At 44.0% G+C, this 22,026-nt stretch overlaps 1 protein-coding gene across 1 annotated transcript in view; it reads left to right on the top strand.

Annotated features, from left to right (window-relative positions):
* adgrv1 (adhesion G protein-coupled receptor V1) overlaps window positions 1-22,026 on the top strand; it is a 186,981-nt gene that overhangs the window by 15,372 nt on the left and 149,583 nt on the right. Inside the window, exons 8-25 of the mRNA XM_088912067.1 lie at window positions 966-1,295; window positions 4,070-4,246; window positions 4,958-5,181; window positions 7,570-7,696; window positions 7,903-8,088; window positions 8,773-8,953; window positions 9,564-9,727; window positions 10,354-10,477; window positions 11,210-11,473; window positions 12,248-12,374; window positions 13,536-13,753; window positions 14,686-15,429; window positions 16,290-16,663; window positions 17,846-18,022; window positions 19,979-20,159; window positions 20,581-20,783; window positions 20,967-21,096; window positions 21,676-21,756. Coding sequence (XP_088768193.1) covers window positions 966-1,295; window positions 4,070-4,246; window positions 4,958-5,181; window positions 7,570-7,696; window positions 7,903-8,088; window positions 8,773-8,953; window positions 9,564-9,727; window positions 10,354-10,477; window positions 11,210-11,473; window positions 12,248-12,374; window positions 13,536-13,753; window positions 14,686-15,429; window positions 16,290-16,663; window positions 17,846-18,022; window positions 19,979-20,159; window positions 20,581-20,783; window positions 20,967-21,096; window positions 21,676-21,756 — 4,012 coding nt within the window. The remainder of the gene's footprint in view (window positions 1-965; window positions 1,296-4,069; window positions 4,247-4,957; window positions 5,182-7,569; window positions 7,697-7,902; window positions 8,089-8,772; window positions 8,954-9,563; window positions 9,728-10,353; window positions 10,478-11,209; window positions 11,474-12,247; window positions 12,375-13,535; window positions 13,754-14,685; window positions 15,430-16,289; window positions 16,664-17,845; window positions 18,023-19,978; window positions 20,160-20,580; window positions 20,784-20,966; window positions 21,097-21,675; window positions 21,757-22,026) is intronic.

Genomic DNA, 22,026 nt, shown 5'->3' with positions numbered 1-22,026 from the left:
GAACAGCTTCCTTCTAAATGAAAACAGATCCTCCCTCACAGGGTGGAAGATATTTGTAAAATCAACACTTGCAACAAGAGCATCTGGGGTGCAGGAGCTGTAGAGGATGTGGACAGGAAGGATACAGATGTGCAGCACTGGCCACAGGAGGATAGTACTCGCTATATGCTTTGCTGTTGCCTGGATCACATTTTGTGTGGTTGTATTAAAAATAATTACATGAAAAGTTTAGTGGTTTACTGAGCAGGCAGTGCTTTTCCACCCCCTCACCGTCTAATTATTCAGTGATGCGACACAGCAAAAATGATTTAAGCTCAATGGGAAATGATTATCATCATGGGCCTGGATGTGTGAAACCTGATGAGCTACAGGCATCAGTAGCACTTTTATTGAAACAACACTGTCTTCCCAACAGGAGATAATGTTGGCAGGATGGGCTGTGCGTCACCACCCATTTTATGCCTTTCATATGTTCTTGTGCTCCGCACATTTCTCCCACTTCTGCAAGTCCCAGAAAACAGTATCTGTAGCATGGTAAATACATTCCTATACAGTACTGTATATTGTCAACAACTTTCGTTTTGCAGTATGTGGTGCCCTTCATGGTATAGCAGTCAAAGGCACTGTACATCAAAACTAAATCCTTTCAGATTGCTTCTGAAGATGTGAAATTCGTTCATTAACATGCAGGGGTCTGAGGAGTAAACTACTGATGATAAGCAAGGGGATTTGCTTTTATTTCCCACAGGGAAAAAAACAAACAATTTCTTAAAACATAACGTTTATTACATTAAGGTTAGTTCATACTAAACAATGAGAAATGCCTGTAAAGTTGTCTTTTTCCATGTACTGGAGGACTTCTAAGGGAATAGCCTTTAGCTGTAGCAGTGCTGGTGGGCATTGTCCGATGTTGCCTCGTCGCTTGCCTGAGGCGGACTGGCTCAGCTATGCTTCCTGTTGCTCAGGTGGTGTTCTACATTCAAGACAGTGATGATGTCTACGGGCTGGTCACGTTCCACCCCTCCGAGCAGCAGAAGATCCAAAGTCACCCTTCCAGCCGCTTCCTCTCGCTCAGTTTCCTGCGACAGAAGGGCACGCTGGGAGACATTCAGCTGGACTACACCGCCCTGTACATCCCTGCTGGGCCGGTTGACCCAGCCCGGGCCAGAGACGGGGTTCTGAACGCAACCAGGAGAAACAGCCTGACTTTTTCCTCAGGCCAGTCCCGGGCCCAGGTCACTCTGCCGATACGGAACGATGCCTTTCTCCAGAACGAAGCCCATTTCGTTGTTCAAGTGAGTTGTTTTTTTTCTTTGCTCTGTGCTGTCATTAGCAGGCACAAGATCAAAACCTTTCTTGTTAATAACGGTCTACAGAAATGCATTGTGCTGTGTGTGACACGGTTAACAGGCAGGTTAGCACTATGGCCTCACAGGCCCCTGAGTTCAATTCTAACCTAAGGCACCTGGCTGTGTTAAGGTTCCAGGTTCTCCCCATTTGTATGGGTTTCCTCCTGTTGTTCAGGTTTCTTTATATATAAAGTTAGATTTGATTGAATACTATGAAGTTTCCAATTTGGAAGGAGGGTATGGGGGAGGGCAAGAGGAATTAGTAATTTGGGAGGTTTGCTCCCAGTACAGTCAGTTCTGACTATAGAGAGACAGGGTTCAGATGGCCTGTCCCTTCTGATGTCCTTCCACGCCTGACAGGTTCTGCTGCTTGCTGGCCTTGTTTGTTGATTGTGGTGAGCAGCCCCAGGCTGAGTCCCCAGAGTTGCTTTTGCATGCACACACCCACCCAGCACAGAAACACTGACGTTTTGGTTCAATATTCTTGGTTTATCAAGAGGTTGTGACAAGCCTGTCGGTTACAAAATTAACCAGGCGAGTTGGATTTTATGTAATTTGCTGCATACGTACTTTACATCTCCCAGCATGGGTTGCTTGGCTTTTGAGAGTATCGGGAAAGTCGGAATTTTTGAAAGATGCAGCCCGAAATCAGAGCCTCCATGCGCCCTGCTGGCGAGCTGCCCCTGCTTTTGTTGAGGTATATAAACAAACAGCCTCTATCAGGCGACACTAACAAAGTAACAGGATATAAAAGCCCTCGTTAAGAACTAATTGGTCCTGCACTGATGTTAGTGGCCTAGAGAGGAATGTCTAAAAGGAGAGGGCTGTAAGAAAGGGAGATCTCTGAAGCTGAGTCATTTTTATGGAGGCCACTTTGTATGATATAAAATGCAGATAAAATGGAGTTAGGGAAAATGTTTTGGAAACAAGCACTAGTGGAGATTACGAAATTAATGTTGTGCTTGTCCAAGCTCATTAAATTGATTTTAAGCATGTTTCCCAAGCTTGTTCCCCAAGCTCGATGTATTTTTCTTTGGACAGCTCGCTAGTACTGTATGTGTTCATTAAGACGTTTAATATGGAATTCGTTTTTGAACTTTATATACTCACTAAAGTAAATCCACTAGCCTTTTTAAGATTTTAAACATATGTCTGCAAAGAGAGGAGCTGACTGTTAGATTTCGCAAGAATTACATTCCTGTCAAAAGGAACATAAAGTACTCTTCCCTTGCTCTTACCTTTCTTTAAAGGACAAATCAATCATGTCACCCAGACATTGAAGAGGAATAAAAGCAGAACTTGTAACACTTCCATTCATGCATTTTCCACCCACTTCATCGAGTACAGGGTTAGCCAGAGCCTATCCCAGCAAGCACTGGGCGCAAAGCAGGATACACCCCGGACAGGACGTCAGTCCATCACAGACAGGGCACACACAGATACTAACATGCTCACGCTCACACCAGGGCCAATTGTACAGAAGCCAGTTAACCTACCAGTACGTCTATGGACTGTGGGAAGAAACCAGAGCACCCAGAGGAAACCCACAAAGACACAGGGAGAACATACAAACTCCACACAGATAGGACCCCAGGAATTGAACCCAGGGTCCTAGTGCTGCAAGATAGCACTACTGCGCCAATGTGATATGACGTATCATTAATGTGAAACGATATTTAAAAAGTTAAACTTTTTTAATGATAATAGCTTTAGGTATGAAAATACCATCTCTGGATTGTTCATATTTGTTCTTTTCCCCAGTTCTCTCCTTTCTTTTTTTATGAAATATTTTTCCCTGTAAATCTTGACCTCCAGAAGGAGAGTGGCATCTCTTCCGTTTTCTCTCAGCTTGTGTCAATAGCATTGAAAAGACAGCCCAGCAAATTTGCCTTTTGTACATTTGAATAAGTAACTTCTAAACCCACCTTCAAATAGCTGACTTATACAGAACATTGTCTCAAAATTGAGCCATCTCACTGATGGATTTCTTTTAAAGAAATTAATTAAAGCTTTTAAAGTAGTTAATAGGCCACAAATTATTAGACTCCATTCATACCCTGGTTCAGGATACAAATGATACCATTTAACCTTCCCCTACTCTTTTATACTGATGTTTTACACCGACCCCTGCTGATGCCAACTGTTAGACAGCTTAATACATTTCTGTGAAGTCCGATCAATAAAACATCTCTACAATTTTGGCAGAATTGTTTTCTTTTTCTTTGAGTTTGTTGCAGTAATAAAATGAAAAATAAGTTTCTTTTCATGCTCAGTGTTTGTAGAAGCAAACCAATTGCAGACTGAAACCTAGCCTGAGGTTTGATTTGAAATACTGCATCTGAACTCTTAGCTGTCCATAGGCATCAGAGAGCAGAGTCAGACCTGGGAGTGATTTTGGATATAATGGCTGCATTTCTAAAAGAACCAAAGCTTTCTTTTAGACATGTAATCGATGCCTTGTTGTATTTGTCATCCTGACACCTTTTTAATTTAAAAAATAGTCTTATTTTAACTTTAAACAATGAAGCTGCCAATCAAAGTCCATCCTGAATGTTGGGGATCTCACTTTTTAGCAGAAAGTGAGCAATTTTTGGTCTGTAATGTATCACTCTTTTTTTCTTGCAATGAGCACAATATTCTCGTCTCCATGGAAATGTGTGATATTGCTGCAGTCCTAGATGTGTTTGGGCTTTAGCCAGTGTCAAACATTGCTGTTTCAGCTGGACAGTGTGGAGCTGGTCAGTATCGTCCCTCCCATCCCCTCAGTGAGTCCCAGGCTGGGGGGGGACCTCAATATTTCTCTGCTAGTCAGCCCGGACATCGCCAATGGAGAGATTGGTTTCACCAGCAACCAAACCCTGTCTGTGTACGAGCCGGAGAACATCAACAGCAGTCTGGTAAGGCTTTTCCCCAGGCTCTGACACTTCAGTTTACAGTACTTAAGCTTACCAACCAATTCTTTGTTTGTGAAACTGTTTATGTGCAATTTAACTTTTTCCCTTACAATTAAAATATCAAGAGTATCAAAATATCAAAAACCGGGTATTGGTTGTGAAAAATCACAGTTACTCTCCATTTTCTAAGAAGGCCAGAGATTTCTCTAGCTTTCTGCTCAAGATGAGCTTTGGATGAAGATTTAATGTAGAAGCTGTATTCCAGATGTGCTGATTAATACAGAGTAAAGCAGTGTCAACCAGAATCAACCAGACATGAGACGGTTGGTTCATCTGTAACTGCTCGCAGGCTCAGAGCGGGCTCCCTAGACATCTCCTCTGATCACGGTCACCAGTGGGCTCAGGACCACACAGTGCCACTCAGCCGCAGATTCCACAGTGGACCCATTATTGTTCCTCTGCCGGGGGAGAATTCTGCACTGCGTTTGTATCAGTGATGTTACGTCTGTAACATGCTCAGTGCTGCCGCGCCCTCTTACACATTACTGGACACTGAAATCCTGCCTTCTAATGAGGATGCAGCTTCCAAATCACCCAAATCGCATGCTCCAGTGAGGATTTGCATCAGAGCAGCGGGTGTCCACCTGTGGCCCAGAATGGGCCTTCTCCACCACACAGAGCAATGAGTCTTCTTGTCCTGATTTGCTGCTGTAGATATCTCTTGCCCTGCGCCGGGATGGGACCGATGGCCAGGCGGTTGTGTTTTGGAGCCTCAGACCCACGGGTCTCAATCAGAGGGACGTGACCCCTGATGACCTGGGACCTTTCAGTGGCTCTGTGACATTCCTGTCGGGACAGAGCGATTCCTCCATCAACATCACCATCAAAGCAGACAGCGTTCCTGAACTTAACGAGACGGTCATCATTTCGTTAGACAGGTACAAACTGTGCTGTTTCTTAAATTACATTTTTTTTAAATGTATTCAAAAGAAATGCTCATCTCATCTCACCTCTGTATGTCTGTTCACTGTTATGCATACCATTAATATTTTTTGCATTTTTACACTACTTAAAATTGATAAAGACTTGTTATGGTTAATAATTTTACTAGTGTGAGCCCGGTACATCCTAGTGTGTTACAGGGGCACAACATGGGAGACTTTTAACTGTTGTCAGCCTGCGGGTTTTCAATAGACTATGACTCTATACTGACTCAATTGGCTATTAGCCAATATCAGAGGACCGTGCAGCCTTGTAGACTTTCCATCTGTGCTCGCTATGTCGTGAGTGAATGGGGCTCCACTAGGGAGCAGGTTTCTGGATGTGGGACAGAAGCAACCAAAAGCAGACTGGGGGGCAAACCACAGTTAGGCTAAGCCTCATCTCCTGTACGAATCAAAGTCAGAGGACAGAGATCTGTTTTGTTGTTTAAGTCTCGAACAGTCACAGAGCCTCAGTCTCTTTCACTTCTTGTGAAATTTGTACCTTTCACGGGCCGTTAAAACACAGACTTTTTTACCCATTTAAACCAGCAATTATTAAGGCCTACATTGTAGGTTCCCCTGCTCTTGGTCCTGTTTATACAATACTAATAGATTACTATGATGGAAAAAAACATCAAATCTGACAACAAACAAGTAACTGTGTTTAAATATGCACTGCGTAAAATAGAATACTTCTTTTTTGTTTGCTGCCACACCGCTCTCATAAAATTTCGAATGGGCTTCCTAGTGAAGCAATCCAGTTTGGCATATTCCACATACTGTACTCCTGAACTGCGTCTGCTCAGCTGCTCCCTGAGAGTCCGGGGTGTGTGTGAGTGCAGCCCTTGACAGTCATCTCCATCACAGCCCAGGGCTGTGAATAGGCCTTGACAGACTGATTGGTCATGGGGTCACCTCTCACAAGTGGGAACGGGCGGACCTCCTGCTTGCGTTTGTCAACAGGGCAGAACTCAGCCCCTGGGACCCCCATTAAGTGAGTGCCAGTAATGGTGGGGAGAGGAGGAGGGGAAAAAGAAGGGGTCTGCCTTTCTTAGTCCTTCCTTTCTTCAAAGCTGTTTTGTTATTCATGGACACTGAAGGGAATGGCGGTCTCATACCCTCCCACTCTGTGCCTGCAGGGTGGAAACGGCGAGGTTTGTAGTGTACTTTGGGTAAGTGGAGGAAGGCTGGCCTTTGTGTGCCGTGAATCAGTACTTTGTCTGAGAAGGGTCTGCTTTGAGGATGGTGGATTGGGGGTGGCGGTGGTGATGGGGGGCAGGGGTTTGTGTGGGGGGGTTATTTGTGTGTGTGAGTGTGCATGTAAAGATGGTGGGGGGGGGTGCTCTTTATGTCTTGCACCTAATTTAGTACCAGGCTTTATGCGTTTCTCTATAGGCGCTGCTGTTTGTATGCATGCAGCGAGTGTACTGAAAGCATGTTGTTTGCAATGATTTTCTCTATCTCACGCTTTGTTTTTTCATTTACCAATTACGTGGAACTTTTTCCCTGTGTCCCAACCCCCCCTCCTGCTCACCCCTGGGCAGCTCCAGTCTCTACTGACTCCCTCTTTCCCCTGCCGTGAGCGCAGCCCACAGAGGCTGAACATTCAGCACAGCTGCCAGCCACCCAGGCTCTCTTGCTGCCTGGGCACTCTCCCTGACTGCTGCCACAGAGCCACAGTTACTCACTCACTGCCCACTGCCTCACTCACTCAAGGCTCATGAGTCTTTGAAGATCACAGGGAACCTTTATAGTTTTTGTGTCTTTCATTTTTTTTTTACTTCAGGCCTACGTGCTTTGCAGTTTGCAGATGTAGATATTTACACAGCGATTTGCACTATCAGTAACCCACATATGTAGATTTATTGGACATGTTATAAAACGCGGTAGGAAGTGTTTTCCTTCTGGGACTCCGATTAAAGTCCCCGTTTAGATTTTTCTTTAATTAAAAAGTCTGCCTCGGCACAAACTGAAACAGGGTCTCCAGGACAAGAGCAGAAACCAAGAAGGGAGAGCATGTTTAGGATGGAAAGTGGGAAGTACATACAAAGTATTCTATTGGTCTGGGCCAAACTGATCAGTGATGCTGGTGAAACATACAGTATCTACAGTATCTTCAATAACTAGCTGTGCAAGATCCTTGATTCAGTAAACTGCTGGAAACCAAAGGAGCAAGGCAGGCCAGATGAAATAGCTAATGACGCTGTAGTACAGTGGAGGTCATGAAAACCTGAATCTTTACAACAGGTAGACTACAGCCTCTTAAAGTGGAAAACCAGGACACAAAAGGGGAAGTTGTACATTTTTAATATTTGTTTTATCTTTCTTTGCCTTTTTTCATAGGACTAATGTGGAGAACCAGATTCTTAAACCAGGATTCACCAGCAGGGAGATTGTCATCATTGAAAATGACAGTCCGGGTGGAGTGTTCGAATTTTCCCCTCGTTCAAGAGGACCATGGTTTATCAGTGTAAGCCTATGCTTTTTTCAGTAAGAGCTTTTAATTAATAAATGTATGACGTGGATTTCTTTATCATTTGATATGCATTTCCAGCTGTTTTCATTAGCTGAAGAGTTAAGAGAATCTCAGATAGACTCAGACAGGAATCCTTCTCAGGCTGCCTGAATTCCAGCCAATAAGCAGAGTGGTTGATTTATTATGGATGTTTTTATTAGGAAGGAGAAGCAGTGGAGCTGAGAGTGATTCGAACCCAAGGCTTGCTGCTGAAACAGCTGATCCGTTATGAAGTGATGCCCAGCAACACCTATGAGTTCTATGGCGCCACAGGCATCTTAGAGTTCAATCCAGGAGAGAGAGAGGTCATAGTGGCACTCCTGGCTAGACCAGACGGGATCCCAGAGGTACATCATTGACCACCTTCAGTTCCTACCGGTTCAGCTCAGTATAATAGCCTGCGCACGGGAAAGAAAAAACCTATAAAGTCATGAAATTCTGATTTATTTGTATGCTTTGCAATGTATGTCTACAGTGTCGAATGGTGCTTTGCTACAATCTGAAAAACATCAATAATTTGTTGTTGTTTTTTATATTGATCCCTTCTTCCCTTCCGGCAGACATTCAGGTTTAACTGCAATGTATTGCCTTGACCAATACACAGCAGAATTTGACAGTGCTCTGCCAACACTTAGAAACAGTAGACAGCGTGATGCACATGACATGACCTATAAATGTTACTCAGACCGAGTGACTTACAAACTCTCCTCTACAGGCTATTGTACTCAGTGTGCAGAAGAACTAGATTTCATTGTACAAACAAGCATTTATTAAGCATCATCTCGACAGACACCTTGAGATGCAGGGCAGTGGATTCGTTTTCTGCTCTGCAGTCTAGCCAGGGCAGCGTAACTGAGTGCCTGGTCAGCTGTTCAGGAACTGAATTCCTCGGCCCTCCAGGCCCAGCGGTGACGCCCGCACAGCGGCTCTCACCGCGCAGATGCTCACGAGTCCCGCGGGCCTCCTTCTTGCCGCCCAGGTGGGGCTCCTCTCCCCGCGCTCTCTCACACGTCCCATGAACTGGTTTTCAGCTGGACGAGACGTTTTCCGTGGTGCTCAGCAGCCACAGCACGCCCCCCAGCCAGCTGGGTGCCGCCAGGGAGGCAAACGTCACCATCCGGAGAAACGACGATCCCTACGGGGTGCTAGAGTTCCACCCGGCCGGGGCGCTGGGCGTCCTCAATGAAAGCAAGGGCTCCGAGACGTACTCTGGTGAGTGGGCAAAACTCGCCAGGGCCGCCACAGGGCACACCCAGTCCTTAACCTCAGTCTTGTTTTTATCCAGTTACTGTACTGATTGCATGAAGCTGTACGAGGCCCTGGATATGGACAGGATCAGCTGGCAAACACATTAATAAGAGATTCGAAACGGATATAAAAAGAGATGTTCCTGCTCTCAGCTCTTTAGCCACTTTTATTTCCATTGAGGTTTTTTTTTTTCCCCACCCTGGACAGGTACACGCTGACTTGATCTAAAGTTCTCCTCCGATCTCCTTGATCGGAGACACAGTTTCTCACTTCTCTATCGGAGCGGCTGTGCAGTGGGGCTGCTGGTACACAATATCTTCCGTGCGTCACTAGTGTCTCCTACAGTAATTCAAAGCACTTGGAGGTCCTTTGGGGTGAAATGTGCTATATAATTAAGAAATCAAGAACTGAATTGATTGACTGATTTATTGAGTGCAATGCTGGACAAAGCTTTATATTTTAAATGTTTCCAGTTCTGCCTTTTTTTTTTTTGCTTGTTCATTGATTGTCTTATTACAGAGTGCTTTTTGGATGTGTTCGTTTCTGTGTGATTAAGTTATCTCCGCTTTTACAGCGACTTACACGATCATGAGGAACAGGGGGACCTTTGGAGAGGTGTCTGTTTCTTGGACCTTAAACCCAGCCTTTACTGGAGATGTCTTTCCAGTACAAGGCACTGTCGTCTTCGCAGAGACCGAATCTTCCAAAAACCTCACGCTCACCTCCCTCCCAGATGAGGTAACATCATCACTGTCTATCACACTGCCTTAGTAAAGCTTATCTCAAGTTGAATGTGCTGTTGAGTGAACACAGATCTTCATCTCATGCAACAGTTTCATATGGGTTTCAGTGAGCTTGGTATCACAGTGCTCATTGGAGGTTCATTGAAATGAAATGGATCAAGCTCCACTAACCATCTGGGTTTTCTAGTTAACTAGGTAGCTGTTGGTAGTTTGAGACAGGGTGTGATTTTCATGTTTTCACGTCATATTCTTGGAAGTGTCAGAAAACTGGAGTCTGTAAATGTTTTGTTGTCCATAAAGTCTGTGTGCCTGAAAGATGGTTAAAGGGCTCATACTGACACAGAATCAATGTAACTGAACCAGGTTACCATAATGTATATGAAGGTAATAAGGTAGTACCATAATATATAAGGTAATAGTATCCTATATACAAGGAAGGGAAGGATTTGATATACTGCAAGAAAATATAAATCTTACAATAATGTCTAAGAAACTTTGAACTTTCTAGTTTTAAACCGTTGTAAGCAAATGAAAATTTTTTGTGTGACTGCTAAACTTACCAGTGAGTCTGAAGAGGTCACATCTTTTTGTGATTTCAAAAGTCTCTTATCTCCACAAAAGGTCCCGGAAGAGCTAGAAGATTTCACTGTCATGCTATTAAATGTCACAGGAGGTGCAAGATTAGGGAATGTACTGAATGCAACCCTGAAGATTAGAAAAAATGATGATCCTATTTACTTTGCAGGTAGGTTGTCTCAAGACTTTATCTCCACGTAAGGCTGCTCAGAGTATTGATTTTTATAATTCACCGTCCTCAAAAAGCCTTGGTCTTTAAAGAAATGCCTGTTAACCAGGTTCTCTTGTCCTTAACTAACCTGTAAAGTGAGGCTAGATGGCTTTTGAATTGTTTAATGGAGGAGACCAGCTTTATTTCTGCCTTCAAGGGCAATGGACTTTAACAATAAACTTGTCCTTGACGTGGTTTTGAAGTGGTTTTGCTGTTGCAAAATGAAGCTCAGTGAAAATATTTTAGCAGAAGAGCTTGAGCCCTGCATCACACAGCCTCAAATACTGAAAGGTTACAAAACTAATACTGTCAAAGCACCATCAATACATTTTTGCTTACTAAAGCCATACTAAATAGGACTTATTATAATTATAATTTGATGGAATTCAAAGCTGCTTTTGAAATCGTGTATAATCTGGCAGAACTATGTGTTCCAGTAAGGTAAATCCTATATGTTATTCTTAAATTTCTCTTTCCAAAAGACGGGGCAGCAGCACAACGTTCAGCTATGAGTTTTAGACAATACACGTAAAGGGTTTAGAGTGACAAGACTGCTTGTGCTGACAGGCCACGCAAAATTAAAGAGTTTCCTGAGATTGTCATACCGTAGGTGCCCCCCGAATTGAGACATAGAGCTCTGCAGGACAATGCTCGTGCTGGAAAGGGATGCATGATCCTATTTTCCCCCAGACCCTGTGGTTGTCAGGGTGCAGGAGGGACAGGCGGCCACCTTAACGGTTCTGAGGAATGGCTCAGCGGACTTCGTTGCCACGGTGATGTACCGGGAGGCTGGCGGCAACGCCTCTCCTGGTGACTTCTTGCTCGATGGCAGCGGCGGCGGCGTCCTGGTCTTCGGATTAGGGGAGTGGGCAAAGAACATCTCTGTGGCCATCCCTGATGATGACGAACCCGAAGCCGATGAACCTTTTCACATCGTTCTCTACAACGCCACAGGTGCGAGTCAGTAGCTTTACAAAACCTTCTGATTACAAATCATTCATCAGCTCTTGTACGACTGCAGACCAAATAGAAATAAGGATGACAGAGGCTTGGATCTCTTTCACTCATTATGCTGATATTCCTCAGCCGCATGTGAATTTGTCAAGATTTTTTTGCTTTAAGTTTGAGTTACATCTGGATCTTATGATGAAATGTTTTCAGTTTTTAAGAGTTCTATCATTGCTAAATCTTATAACATTTATTTTACTACCATTTCTTTTTTAGAGAGTATCAGAATGGAACTTAGGTTTTGTTCTGTTTCCATTATTAGGTTTTTTAACTAATGCAACTTAGCTGCTAACATATTTTTCCCTGTTTTTGTGAAAACAAGACGTGAGTCAACATTAAAAGTAGCATTTTGGACTCATTGGATCTCATGACTATGAAAAGCGGTTTCATAAAGCCTGGCATTGTATAATAGGAATGCAGATGAAAGCAGGAAGTTCTTAACTACATTTTAAGACCGGATTCCTCAGAGTATTTCCTAACACAAGAAACACAACCTTTGAAACTGAAAACAATAAAAAACAAAGCCATTCAAAGTTTAATTAAGTGTGCATGGCTAGGATATTTGAAATAACAAAAGTGGCTAACAAAAGGAGTTGCTAATTTCTGTAAAAAACATTCTGTAGATCAGTGCTTTATGGGTGTAGGCAGAATCATGCAGATCACAGCAGTCGAATGGAATAATGGAGTTTTTCTTGACGCTACACTGATTTTCTGCTGTAGGTGATACTGTGGTCTATGGTACTGACACGGCCACAGTGGTGATTGAGGCCAATGACGATGCCAATGGTATCTTCTCCTTGGAGCCTGTTGGGAAGATTGTGCAGGAGGGCCAATCAAATAACTTTTAGTAAGCGTTTTATGATCCTGTTAATCTCATAATCAGATGCAGCTCTCTACAGGGCAATGTGCTAAACTTTTTCTGAGAGCACAATTTGATTTAACTGTGAAAGTACATGCAAGAGATAACAAAGGAGGGCCAGATTACTTCATATATTTATTTCCATTTCACATAGTTTTGGAATTTTTGATCCAATAGGGGAGACAAAATGTACCCCGAAGTTTGCTCTTAATTGCAACTATTTTAATAACATAACAGATTTTGTTCCGGATTTGTTTTTCTAGGAAATTGATTCCTGGTGGGGCTTTTAACCTTACAATTAAAACTTTTAAGTACTCACTAAACTATTTACGGTAGCCATGAACAAAGCCCATTGTGTACTTACTACATAGACAAGTTGTGCAGCATCTGTCATAGATGTCTCAAGAGCTGTGAAATGTCTTCTCATTGTTTACATTACTGGTACATTTTGATGTTTAAACAAATACTGCGGATTTGTAATAGCCATTGCCCCTATAGTATGTTTAATTGCAAGTAAGTTATAAATACCTACAGTACTTACTTTATTGTCCCAGATGGGAAATTTACTTTGTCGCTATGTACAAGACATAACACAATACAAAATATATTTAACCTAACGTGAGTCCATTAACAAATGAGAGACATACAGTATGTGTATGACGAGAATGAAAAAATATATAAATAAAATAAAACATACAGCTATTAAACAGGTTGATAGCTGTAGGGATAAAAGATAACATAATTCTATTGCACTTGAGTCTGGGTAGTCTAAATCACAGCCCAGATGGAAGGAGTTTAAATTCACTGTGCATGGGTTGGTCATGACAGTCAATGATTATATTGGCCTTCTGCGTTATTTGCTTGACATGGATATTGTGCACCAATAATTTCGCTGGCTGTCTTCACAATGCTGCTAAGTCTGTTTTTATTGCGGGTATTAAGGTCACCAAACCAGGCTACTGCAGTAAATGTTGTGACAGATTCAATGAATATTGTAGATTCAAGAACAAAGTCAGTGTTGTAATTAAACACATTAAAAGCACTGAGTTTAGAAATGAACAGTCACTGTTGGCTCTTGTTTAATGGCATTTGTGTTTTCCTCAAAGGTTCGTTTGTAATTAACAATATGTCGTCAATTTCTTTCTTCAGTGTTTTGAGAGACAGGGGTCCATTTGGAACAGTCACTGTCTTCTGGCAGCTGTTTGTAAATGACACAGCCTTGGAGGCAGGGCAAGAGTTTTCCAACACCTCAGGGACCATTGTTTTCTCAACTGGAGACCGGACCAAGCCTATCACTCTGCAAGCTATTCCTGACCAAATCCCAGAGTTCAACGAGGTCTATGATCTGAGACTCATCAATGTTTCAGGTAACATTTTCATAAGACCAGCAGTGGTTTCTGGCATTGCTTTGTCAATTCTTAACATTCATGCTTTATTTACTTTATATTGCTGTTAGAATTTTAATTCTTTGAACTTTTTTATATTTATAGTTGGATCCATGATTTCTTTATGCATTAAATTATCTGCAATGAATAAAATACACAGATTCTATTTCTAGGGGAAATTCTGTACTGTAATGTAGACTCCAGGGACTAAATATAGCTTGTTCCATTAGAACGTAGGTTAGAGCCTATCAATTACATTGCAATACCAATAATTACTCTAGAGTAGTCACCTGCTGTTAATTTGGCATTGGCTTTGTATTCCGAAGAGACACTGTGAGTTTGTTTGCACTTTTAAAGATACATAAGGATTGAGAAACAAAGTAAAAGAATAAATATAATGGAAAGAGAACTTGTGCAGTAAATATCCATTCCACAGACCCTTTGCTTGAATTGAAGCTGAGAGAGAGAGATTACAGTATGTGTGTTAGCTTGTGTGGCACTTGCAGTTAGGCAGTGAGTTCTGTCTTGAAACCTTATTTCATTTCGGACATGAGCATGAATTCTTTCCTTCATAGCCGTTGTATTTCAAATTGCTCAGCACTGTCCCTGACTGTAGCATTAGCATTATAACCAGACAGCAGTTACAGTCATCTCAGGTAAACCTCTGGGTTTCATGTACAATATTTCACAGAAATTATTTGCATTAAAAACATGAGGTATGTGATATTCCACTGCAGAGATTTAAATATGTTCCTTATTGCATCAGATGGCACGTTATAACAAAACCCCATCTGTGACCCATCTTTCTTTCATGAAGTGTTTGATTATCTAAAGTTGTGGCGATGTGGTTGGACATGTCTTTGGAATGAAGAACGCTCCTTTTAATCTTAATGTCTTAACCCCCCCCCACGTAGGTGGCGATCCCGGACAGGGCGGCAGGCTGGCCGACGTCAACCTGAGCGCGTCCGTTCTCATTCCGTTCAACGATGACCCATTTGGGGTGTTTGTGATTGACCCCCTCACCGCGGACCGGGAGGTGGCCGAAGACGTCCTCTCGGAGGGTGACCTGTCCGATGTGACCAGCTTCACGGTCCTGCGGCAGCAGGGCGCCTTCGGGGACGTCCGCGTGGGCTGGGAAATACTGTCGGACGCCTTCCGAGGCGGTCTGCCGCCAATGAGAGATTTGATTTTGACGGGGTCCTTCCCCAGTTCAGTGGAGCTCAGGCCGCACATGAGGCGGCACCACTCCGGAACCGATGCTCTGTATTTTTCGGGGTCCCCAGGTGCCTTTGGGAGTGTCAACCCCAGTGAGCTTCTGAGCGTGAATGGAAGCCTGGCCAATTTCACCTTCTCGGCCTGGCTGATGCCCACCCGCAACACCGACGGCTTCGTCATTGCGAAGGAGAGTGGGAATGGCAGCGTGTACTACGGGGTGAAGACACAGACGAATGAGTCTCACGTTACCTTGTCGCTTCACTACACACCCCTGGGATCCAGTGTGGCGCAAGTGGCCAGAGCAACGTCAGCCAGGTTTCTGGAGGAGAACACCTGGCTGCACGTCCTCGTCACCCTTGACGATGGTATAATTGAGTTCTACCTGGATGGAAGCCCAGTACCCGGGGGACTGCGAAGTCTGAAGGGGGAAGCCATCGCTGATGGTGGGTCTGTCGCAGAATTTGCTTTGTCACTGCTTTTTTGTCTCCATTTCAGGTTGCAAATCTCCATTGACCGTCTTGCGCTGTTAGGATCACACCAAAAGAAAGGGCATTTCAAACTGAATTCTGAGAAACTGGTCAATGTAGATCCCTGACCTTCCTGTCTTGTGTGCCATAAAGAATGTGTGTCACTGGGCCTAACAATAAGCATGTCTTGCAAACATCCATTTCAATTGAGTCACTGGAAGCACAGTGTTCCTTGTGGTCTGTAAAGCAGCAGGGGGAATTGTGCTTGGAACTCTTTCTCCTTTCAGCACGGTATGTCGATCGTAAACCTTTACTGGGCGTTCATTGTTATTAAAACCAAGGCAAAGCCCTTCCCATTGTTTAGCGATTCCCACAGAGGAAATGAGGGAGTAGGTGTTTGTGGTCTGTTTCTAGTGACCATCATTAATCATGTGTCAAAGTAAGCGGTTACGGGAATGTATTACAAAGCTTAATGTTTCCACTTTGGAATCTTCTTGAACTCACTTTACAATGAAATCATTTGTAATTGTTTACACACCCCTGCTGCTGCTGAATATTTGTTGTTTTTTTTTAAAGTTAAAAGGTTAGGCAGCTACAATGGTCGACAAGCAAAACAAAAGAATCGGTGTCGCTGAAAATAATGTAGTGTCAGAAAAATGCAGGTGATGGAAATGACTTCTTTCACTCATTGCTAATGGCTGATCTCGATTTTCCACTTTGCCGTTTGTAAAGATGAGCCTGGTCCTGAGCTATAGAGGGAAGTGAGTAATGTGATGCCGGGTAGGGGTGTCTGCAGGGTGTTCCTGTCCCGCGCTGACGTGCCTGTTGTGCTGCAGGGGCGGCGCCGCTGAGGATCGGGGCGGGGGCGGGCGGTGAGGATCGGTACACGGGAGCCATGCAGGACGTGAGGCTGTACTCCAGCAGGCTGAGCCGCGCGGAGATCCACGAGCTGCACAGCCAGCCCGCCAAGGCCGATCTGCGCAACGTCTCGGGGTACCTGCAGTACCGACAAGGAGAGAGCCGCAAGTCCTTCATTGTGGAGGTGCGGGATGACAGGGAGGAGGAGGGGGAGGAGCTCTTCGCCCTGAGGCTGGTCTCTGTGCACGGAGGAGCGAGGCTGCCTGAGCAGAGCACCGCCGCCCAGCTGAGGATACAGAAGAGCGACAACGCCAATGGCCTGTTTGGCTTCACAGGAACATGCATCCCTGATGTAAGGCATACTTACACCATTAAAGAGGGGCACGCTTTGCCCATTAATTACAGACCCCAGCCGTTGATGACTGCATGGTCCTCTGAGTTTTTCTCCAACCTGAGTTCATTGTTTGTTGAACAGGACAAACTGTACTGTGATAAAGACTTTTCTTTTAAAGATCCTTTCCATTAAAAGGTGCACTTGATTCAGTCCTGAATCAGGCACAGCGCCTACACTATATAGATGATGTCTTAGTTACGGTAGATAATTCCTGAATGTATCTAAATAATCGGACAATTAAATCCATTAAGTAACTGAGGCCCTCAGTGAAACAAAAGCCAGCGGACATTTACAGTTTTCCATGTTGTTACTGTTCTTTTATAGATTTGCATAGATGTAATCTAATCTCCAAATTATAGTATCTGAGTCTCCATATATATTTAATTGGGTTTCATGCCTGGGTGCAGCAGGGGTGCTTTGTTCTGTGGGATGAGATTGCATTCGTGGCATCTTTGCTGGCTTAAGTCTATTAGCACAACAGATGGCAGCCGAGCGCAGGACATTCCTCCAGAAAGTCAATGTTTAAATGTTAACGACGGGGTGCTGTGGGGTGTGACCTGTATATTTTCTTCAAATCACTTCTTAATATGTACTAAATAATTCAGCATGCAGCTTAAAAATCAACTCAAGGGAAAATTAAAAGTTTAAAAAAAATGTGAATGCAATGATCATTTATCAAAAGAATATAAATAGAGTGCTGCTAACACAAGATACTTAACATGTAAAAGTAGAGCGTATCTGAGTAGTGCATGTCTGCATTTTGGTGTACTGTGTTTTTTTTATCTCCTGTTGGATAGAATGAAATTTTCCCTCATGGCAATTCATTTCATTTTCATAAACAAAAGGAAAACTTAAACCACTCCCTAGTGCATAAGATATTTAAACTTAACACCCATTAAGTTACCCTTTAAGTTAAGTTTAATTAGTGCCCTTTTACGTAGCCAGGTCTCCAAACTAATTACAGTTATTTCTTGGTTTCATCTTAGTGTTGCTATTATTTCACATACAGTATATGTGTTCAGCTGAAGCAGGCTCCACAATGAGCAGGAAGGGTTTGTCCCTGCTTGCTGTGGCCTGCTGAGACCTCAGGGCTGTGAATGCCTAGTGACTCCCCGGCCTTTCTCTTCCTCTTATCGCCAGTCATCAGAGGAAGGATCGACCATCTCCTGTGTGGTGGAGCGTACCAGAGGAGCCCTGGACTACGTGTTTGTAAACTACACCATCACTCAGATCGATGCCGGCGGCGCTTCTTTCAGCACCACGGACTTTGCCAACTCCAGCGGCTCGATCACGTTCCTGCCTGGGCAGCGGTCGGAGGTACGCAGGAAAGACCTGCCTCTCATCAATCATGGATGAGCCGTTCGCAGCAGCTGTGTGGGATTCCTTCTCTGGCTGTGGCACCACAACGCTCTGCAATTAGCTGTTTTAGAAGGAAGCATGGGGGCAGCTTATACTGCCACGGGTCTAAGCTCTGAAAGGTGTACAGGGGAAGTACTGTGTGCAATCAGTAGGTTCCCTCCTCCATGCATTTGCAAGCGCCTGTATGTGCTGATTGATGAGCAGGTACCAGCCCTTGAACTTGCACAGGTGTAGGATTTCTTTCTGAAGTGAGTGTTGTGCTGCTTTCATCCAGTCATGAAAAATTCTGAAACAGTCCCACAAAATTTTTTTTTTCTTACCTTTGCACAGAATATTTTTCTGGGGAAATCTGAGTGAAAAACCTCTTCTCAAGAGTGCAATAGAGGCCCACCCAGTATTTGAAGGGTCTAAGCAGTACATGCTGGGCAGCAGGTACAATAAATACTAGTACTATTGTTGTAAGAGTATCCATGTCTTGTCTTGACACACCTGAGGGGGGCTCCACATTGCTGCTTAATTAGTATCTTGACTAAATTCGAAAGTCTAGACCCCAGGGTCTTGGCTAAATGCCACTCTGAATTTTATACAAGCTGTCCTTCCTAAATGTCCCCCTTCATTCAAATAGTAAAGCAATTTCCTACTTCCCCTGATCTGCTGGGTAGTGGGGCTGCTGTGTGTCACCCAGGTGGGGGCTGCACTCCAGTGCTGTAAAGTTATCTGACTGGGGAGCTGAGTCAGAGTGCAAAGGAACAAGTTAAGGGTAATTCCACGCTGAAAAATGCCAAGGAAAAAGGCAAATATTTGTCTGTCTTTAGGTGTATCAACGTTTCCTTTTTCCTGTAAAGTTATTTTATCTATATCTGAAGCAATTAGACATCCTTGGGGATTAAAAAGTGCTGTATAAATGTATGGACATTTTATTATTGTTAGACTAATAAAATATCCACGTCCTGCTTGGGTAATATAGGCTTAGCCTCCACACAAACTTCTAAAGACAGCGCATGCTGAGAAATGTGATCATTTAGTCTTCCTTTTACCTGAGAGAAGGCCTGAAGTGCTATTACGCTGAAAAAAAACCTCTAAAGATATATCGAATCTTACACTAGTCACACAAGCCTGTACGAATATTAATGGTCTGTGCAAAAAAAAAAAGAGTTGAGCTTGTAAAGTCTGGCCACGTGAGTTACAGTAATACAGAAATGAACTGACACTACTGAAAAAAAATACTCATGTTTGAAACCTTCTTTTTATGGCCAGTACTTCATCACGCAGGTGTAATAACCCACCATCTGCAGCGGTGAATGGACTGTCCCAGTACTTGTGCCTTTCTGTTTCAACGGTAAATCTGTAGCCCTTGACTGACGGGCTGAACAGATGACCCCCATCCAGCGACGAGTCTGAGAGCTGTGCTCCTGATCTACAGAATGGCTGCTACAAGGTCAATTCATTTAGCAGGTTTCAATAATGTGGCATCATGGTAGCCTTCATAATGGCGGACCTGGCTTGAAGTTACTGTTTGCCTCAAGGATTTATTTACTTATAAAAAGTATCGAAAATAGTACATTTATTTATGAGTAATAAAGCACCGACATCTTTTTCTATTACGTGCACGTTGCATGTTTTTTATACAAAGTGCTTACTCTCTCAGAATTCCTGTAAGAGTGAATTATTGCTCTTTCATCTGTACTAGCTTCTGGCACCATCTGGTGGGTAAGACACATCCACCGTTCTGCCCAGTTTACTCCCTGAAAGCGCTTCGTCCTTCCTCAAAGCACTTTATTTGCAAATCGCACAAATGCCAAGGGCCAAGGACCACATCGGCGTCATCATGGCTCATGGAAATGACGAAAGACTTTCATCGTGATTGCCTGACAGACATTACTAAAACAGCCACGGCTGTCCTTCTCTCTCCAGGTCCTCAACCTGCTTGCTCTGGACGATGACATTCCCGAGTTGGAGGAGCACTTCCGGGTCACTCTGGTGTCAGCGGAGTCCGGGGATGGAAAAAAGGGCTCCACCCCGACCAGCGGAGCCAGCATTGACCCCAGCAACGCTGCTACCAGGGTCGCCATCAAAGCCAGTGACCACCCCTACGGTAATCAGCGCCAGCAGCTGGCGGCAGTTCATGATAACAATGGCAGACAGGAACTCCGTGTTGGAGGGCGGAGGCTGGGCGTGTGTCTATGTAGTATATATATACTGTAAGAAGGGAAAGGAACTTGCCAGGCATGTCACTGTGGCCAACAGGCCTGTGCCATGCACTTTCGAGGTCACCAAAGTACCAAAGAGTATGCTGATACCCGTCTCTGAAAGTGAAATGAAGACAAGTCATTAACGAAGATCATGAAAGGAATTATCGTTGCATTCTCCTGTTACATATTCAAATGAAACATGTTTCCACTCTCCTTACCCAGAGATGTTGACCGCTGTGCGGTCTCAAGGCGCTGGTCCTCTAGAGTGCTTTCGGTCCGGTGTGACGTTGTGGTGTTGCAGTGTCGGTTTGTGCTCCCGCGCAGGTGTGCTGCAGTTCTCGCTCGGGCCCCCGCCCAGCCCCGGCGACGGAGCGATCAGACCCGCCCTCGTGGGGCCGCGGCTCACGGTGCGAGAGGAAGACGGGAAGGTCAGCTTGCTGGTGGTGCGGGCGCAGGGCCTGCTGGGAAGGGTCATGGCGGGCTACCGAACCGTCCCATTGACCGCTGTCAGTCCCGACGACTTTGAGGTAACCTCTCAGGCAATGCTTCTGTCTCCGAAGTTAAAAGCCCGCATACGGTAGCAATCGGTCATAATCATTTAATTAAGCAAAGCAAAAGAATAATAGGTAATATTATATGTAATATCCAGTTTTTTTAATTGCAGGAATATAAATTAGATGAAAGTGTAAATTGTGTCATTTCATGTGCAGGAGACAGAAGGCGTGTTGGACTTCTTGCCTGGAGAGAAGTTTAAATACATCCATGTGAACGTCACAGATAACTCAGTGCCTGAACTTGAAAAGATATTCAGAGTGGAGCTCTACAACCCTGATGGAGGAGGTAAGACACAAAAGAGCGCTCTTTTAATCAACTTTTTGATCTCTTAAAAACTAAAAGCACAGAGAGTTGTAGAAAAGTGATGTGTAATTATCTGGCATTACAAAAAATACCATACATACAGTCGTTTTTAGCAACTGCATCGACCAGCTTTTTCCAAAAATGTTTTCATTGAACTACACGAATACACATTTTGACGGTGGCCAATTCCAAGAAAGGCAGGCACATGAAGAGCTGTTAACATTTACCGATCAGTCTTTCAAATTAAATCTTATTTTGAAGGCATCTCCGGCAAGTTTAAGGATCTTCAGCTTCAAACAACATGTGCTGTTGCTCCCTAAATAATATTGTGCAAATCATCTTGAAAAACACCAATATTTTAAACTTCAGGGATTTTTCTCTTTTTTTTTGTATGTGAACATTGAAACGTCTGTGCTATATCTGTGTTGTGGGACCAGTGACTTCCTCTGGGCACTGAGCTCTGTTCTGAACAACTGGGCTCCACAGCCGCCTCTTCTCTCCTGTTAACTGTGTCCGCTGTCTGTGTTTTATCAATGTGTGTGTCCCTGTGTGCTCCTGAAGTTGATGAACTCTTTAGGAGTGAGGGCAGTGGCAGTGGAGAAAGTGACGCTGACTTCTTCCTCCCAACTCGACACCATCGTGGTAAGAACCCCTGAGCAGCACCACACACCCTCCCTGTCAAGAGCCACCCAGAACCGCGGTTTCAAATAGGGAAGCCGAGCCGCCCTCAGCCTTGTACGGGGTAGACATGGATGAGCGTCAGCCATCAGAATACAGGGAAGCCTGTTATTTGTGGGAGAAATGATTGCCCATTCAATGTAAATTAAAGGTGCAAATTCTTTGCCATAGTAAGTCCATGTTGTGGTTATACTCTCCTTGTGTATAGTATAAGAAGTTAGGCATATAAATATA

Source organism: Atractosteus spatula, chromosome 3 (assembly GCF_055471065.1).
Source record: "Atractosteus spatula isolate fAtrSpa1 chromosome 3, fAtrSpa1.hap1, whole genome shotgun sequence".
Classification (NCBI taxonomy): Eukaryota; Metazoa; Chordata; class Actinopteri; order Semionotiformes; family Lepisosteidae; genus Atractosteus; species Atractosteus spatula.
This window is presented reverse-complemented; position numbering and strand designations above follow the sequence as displayed.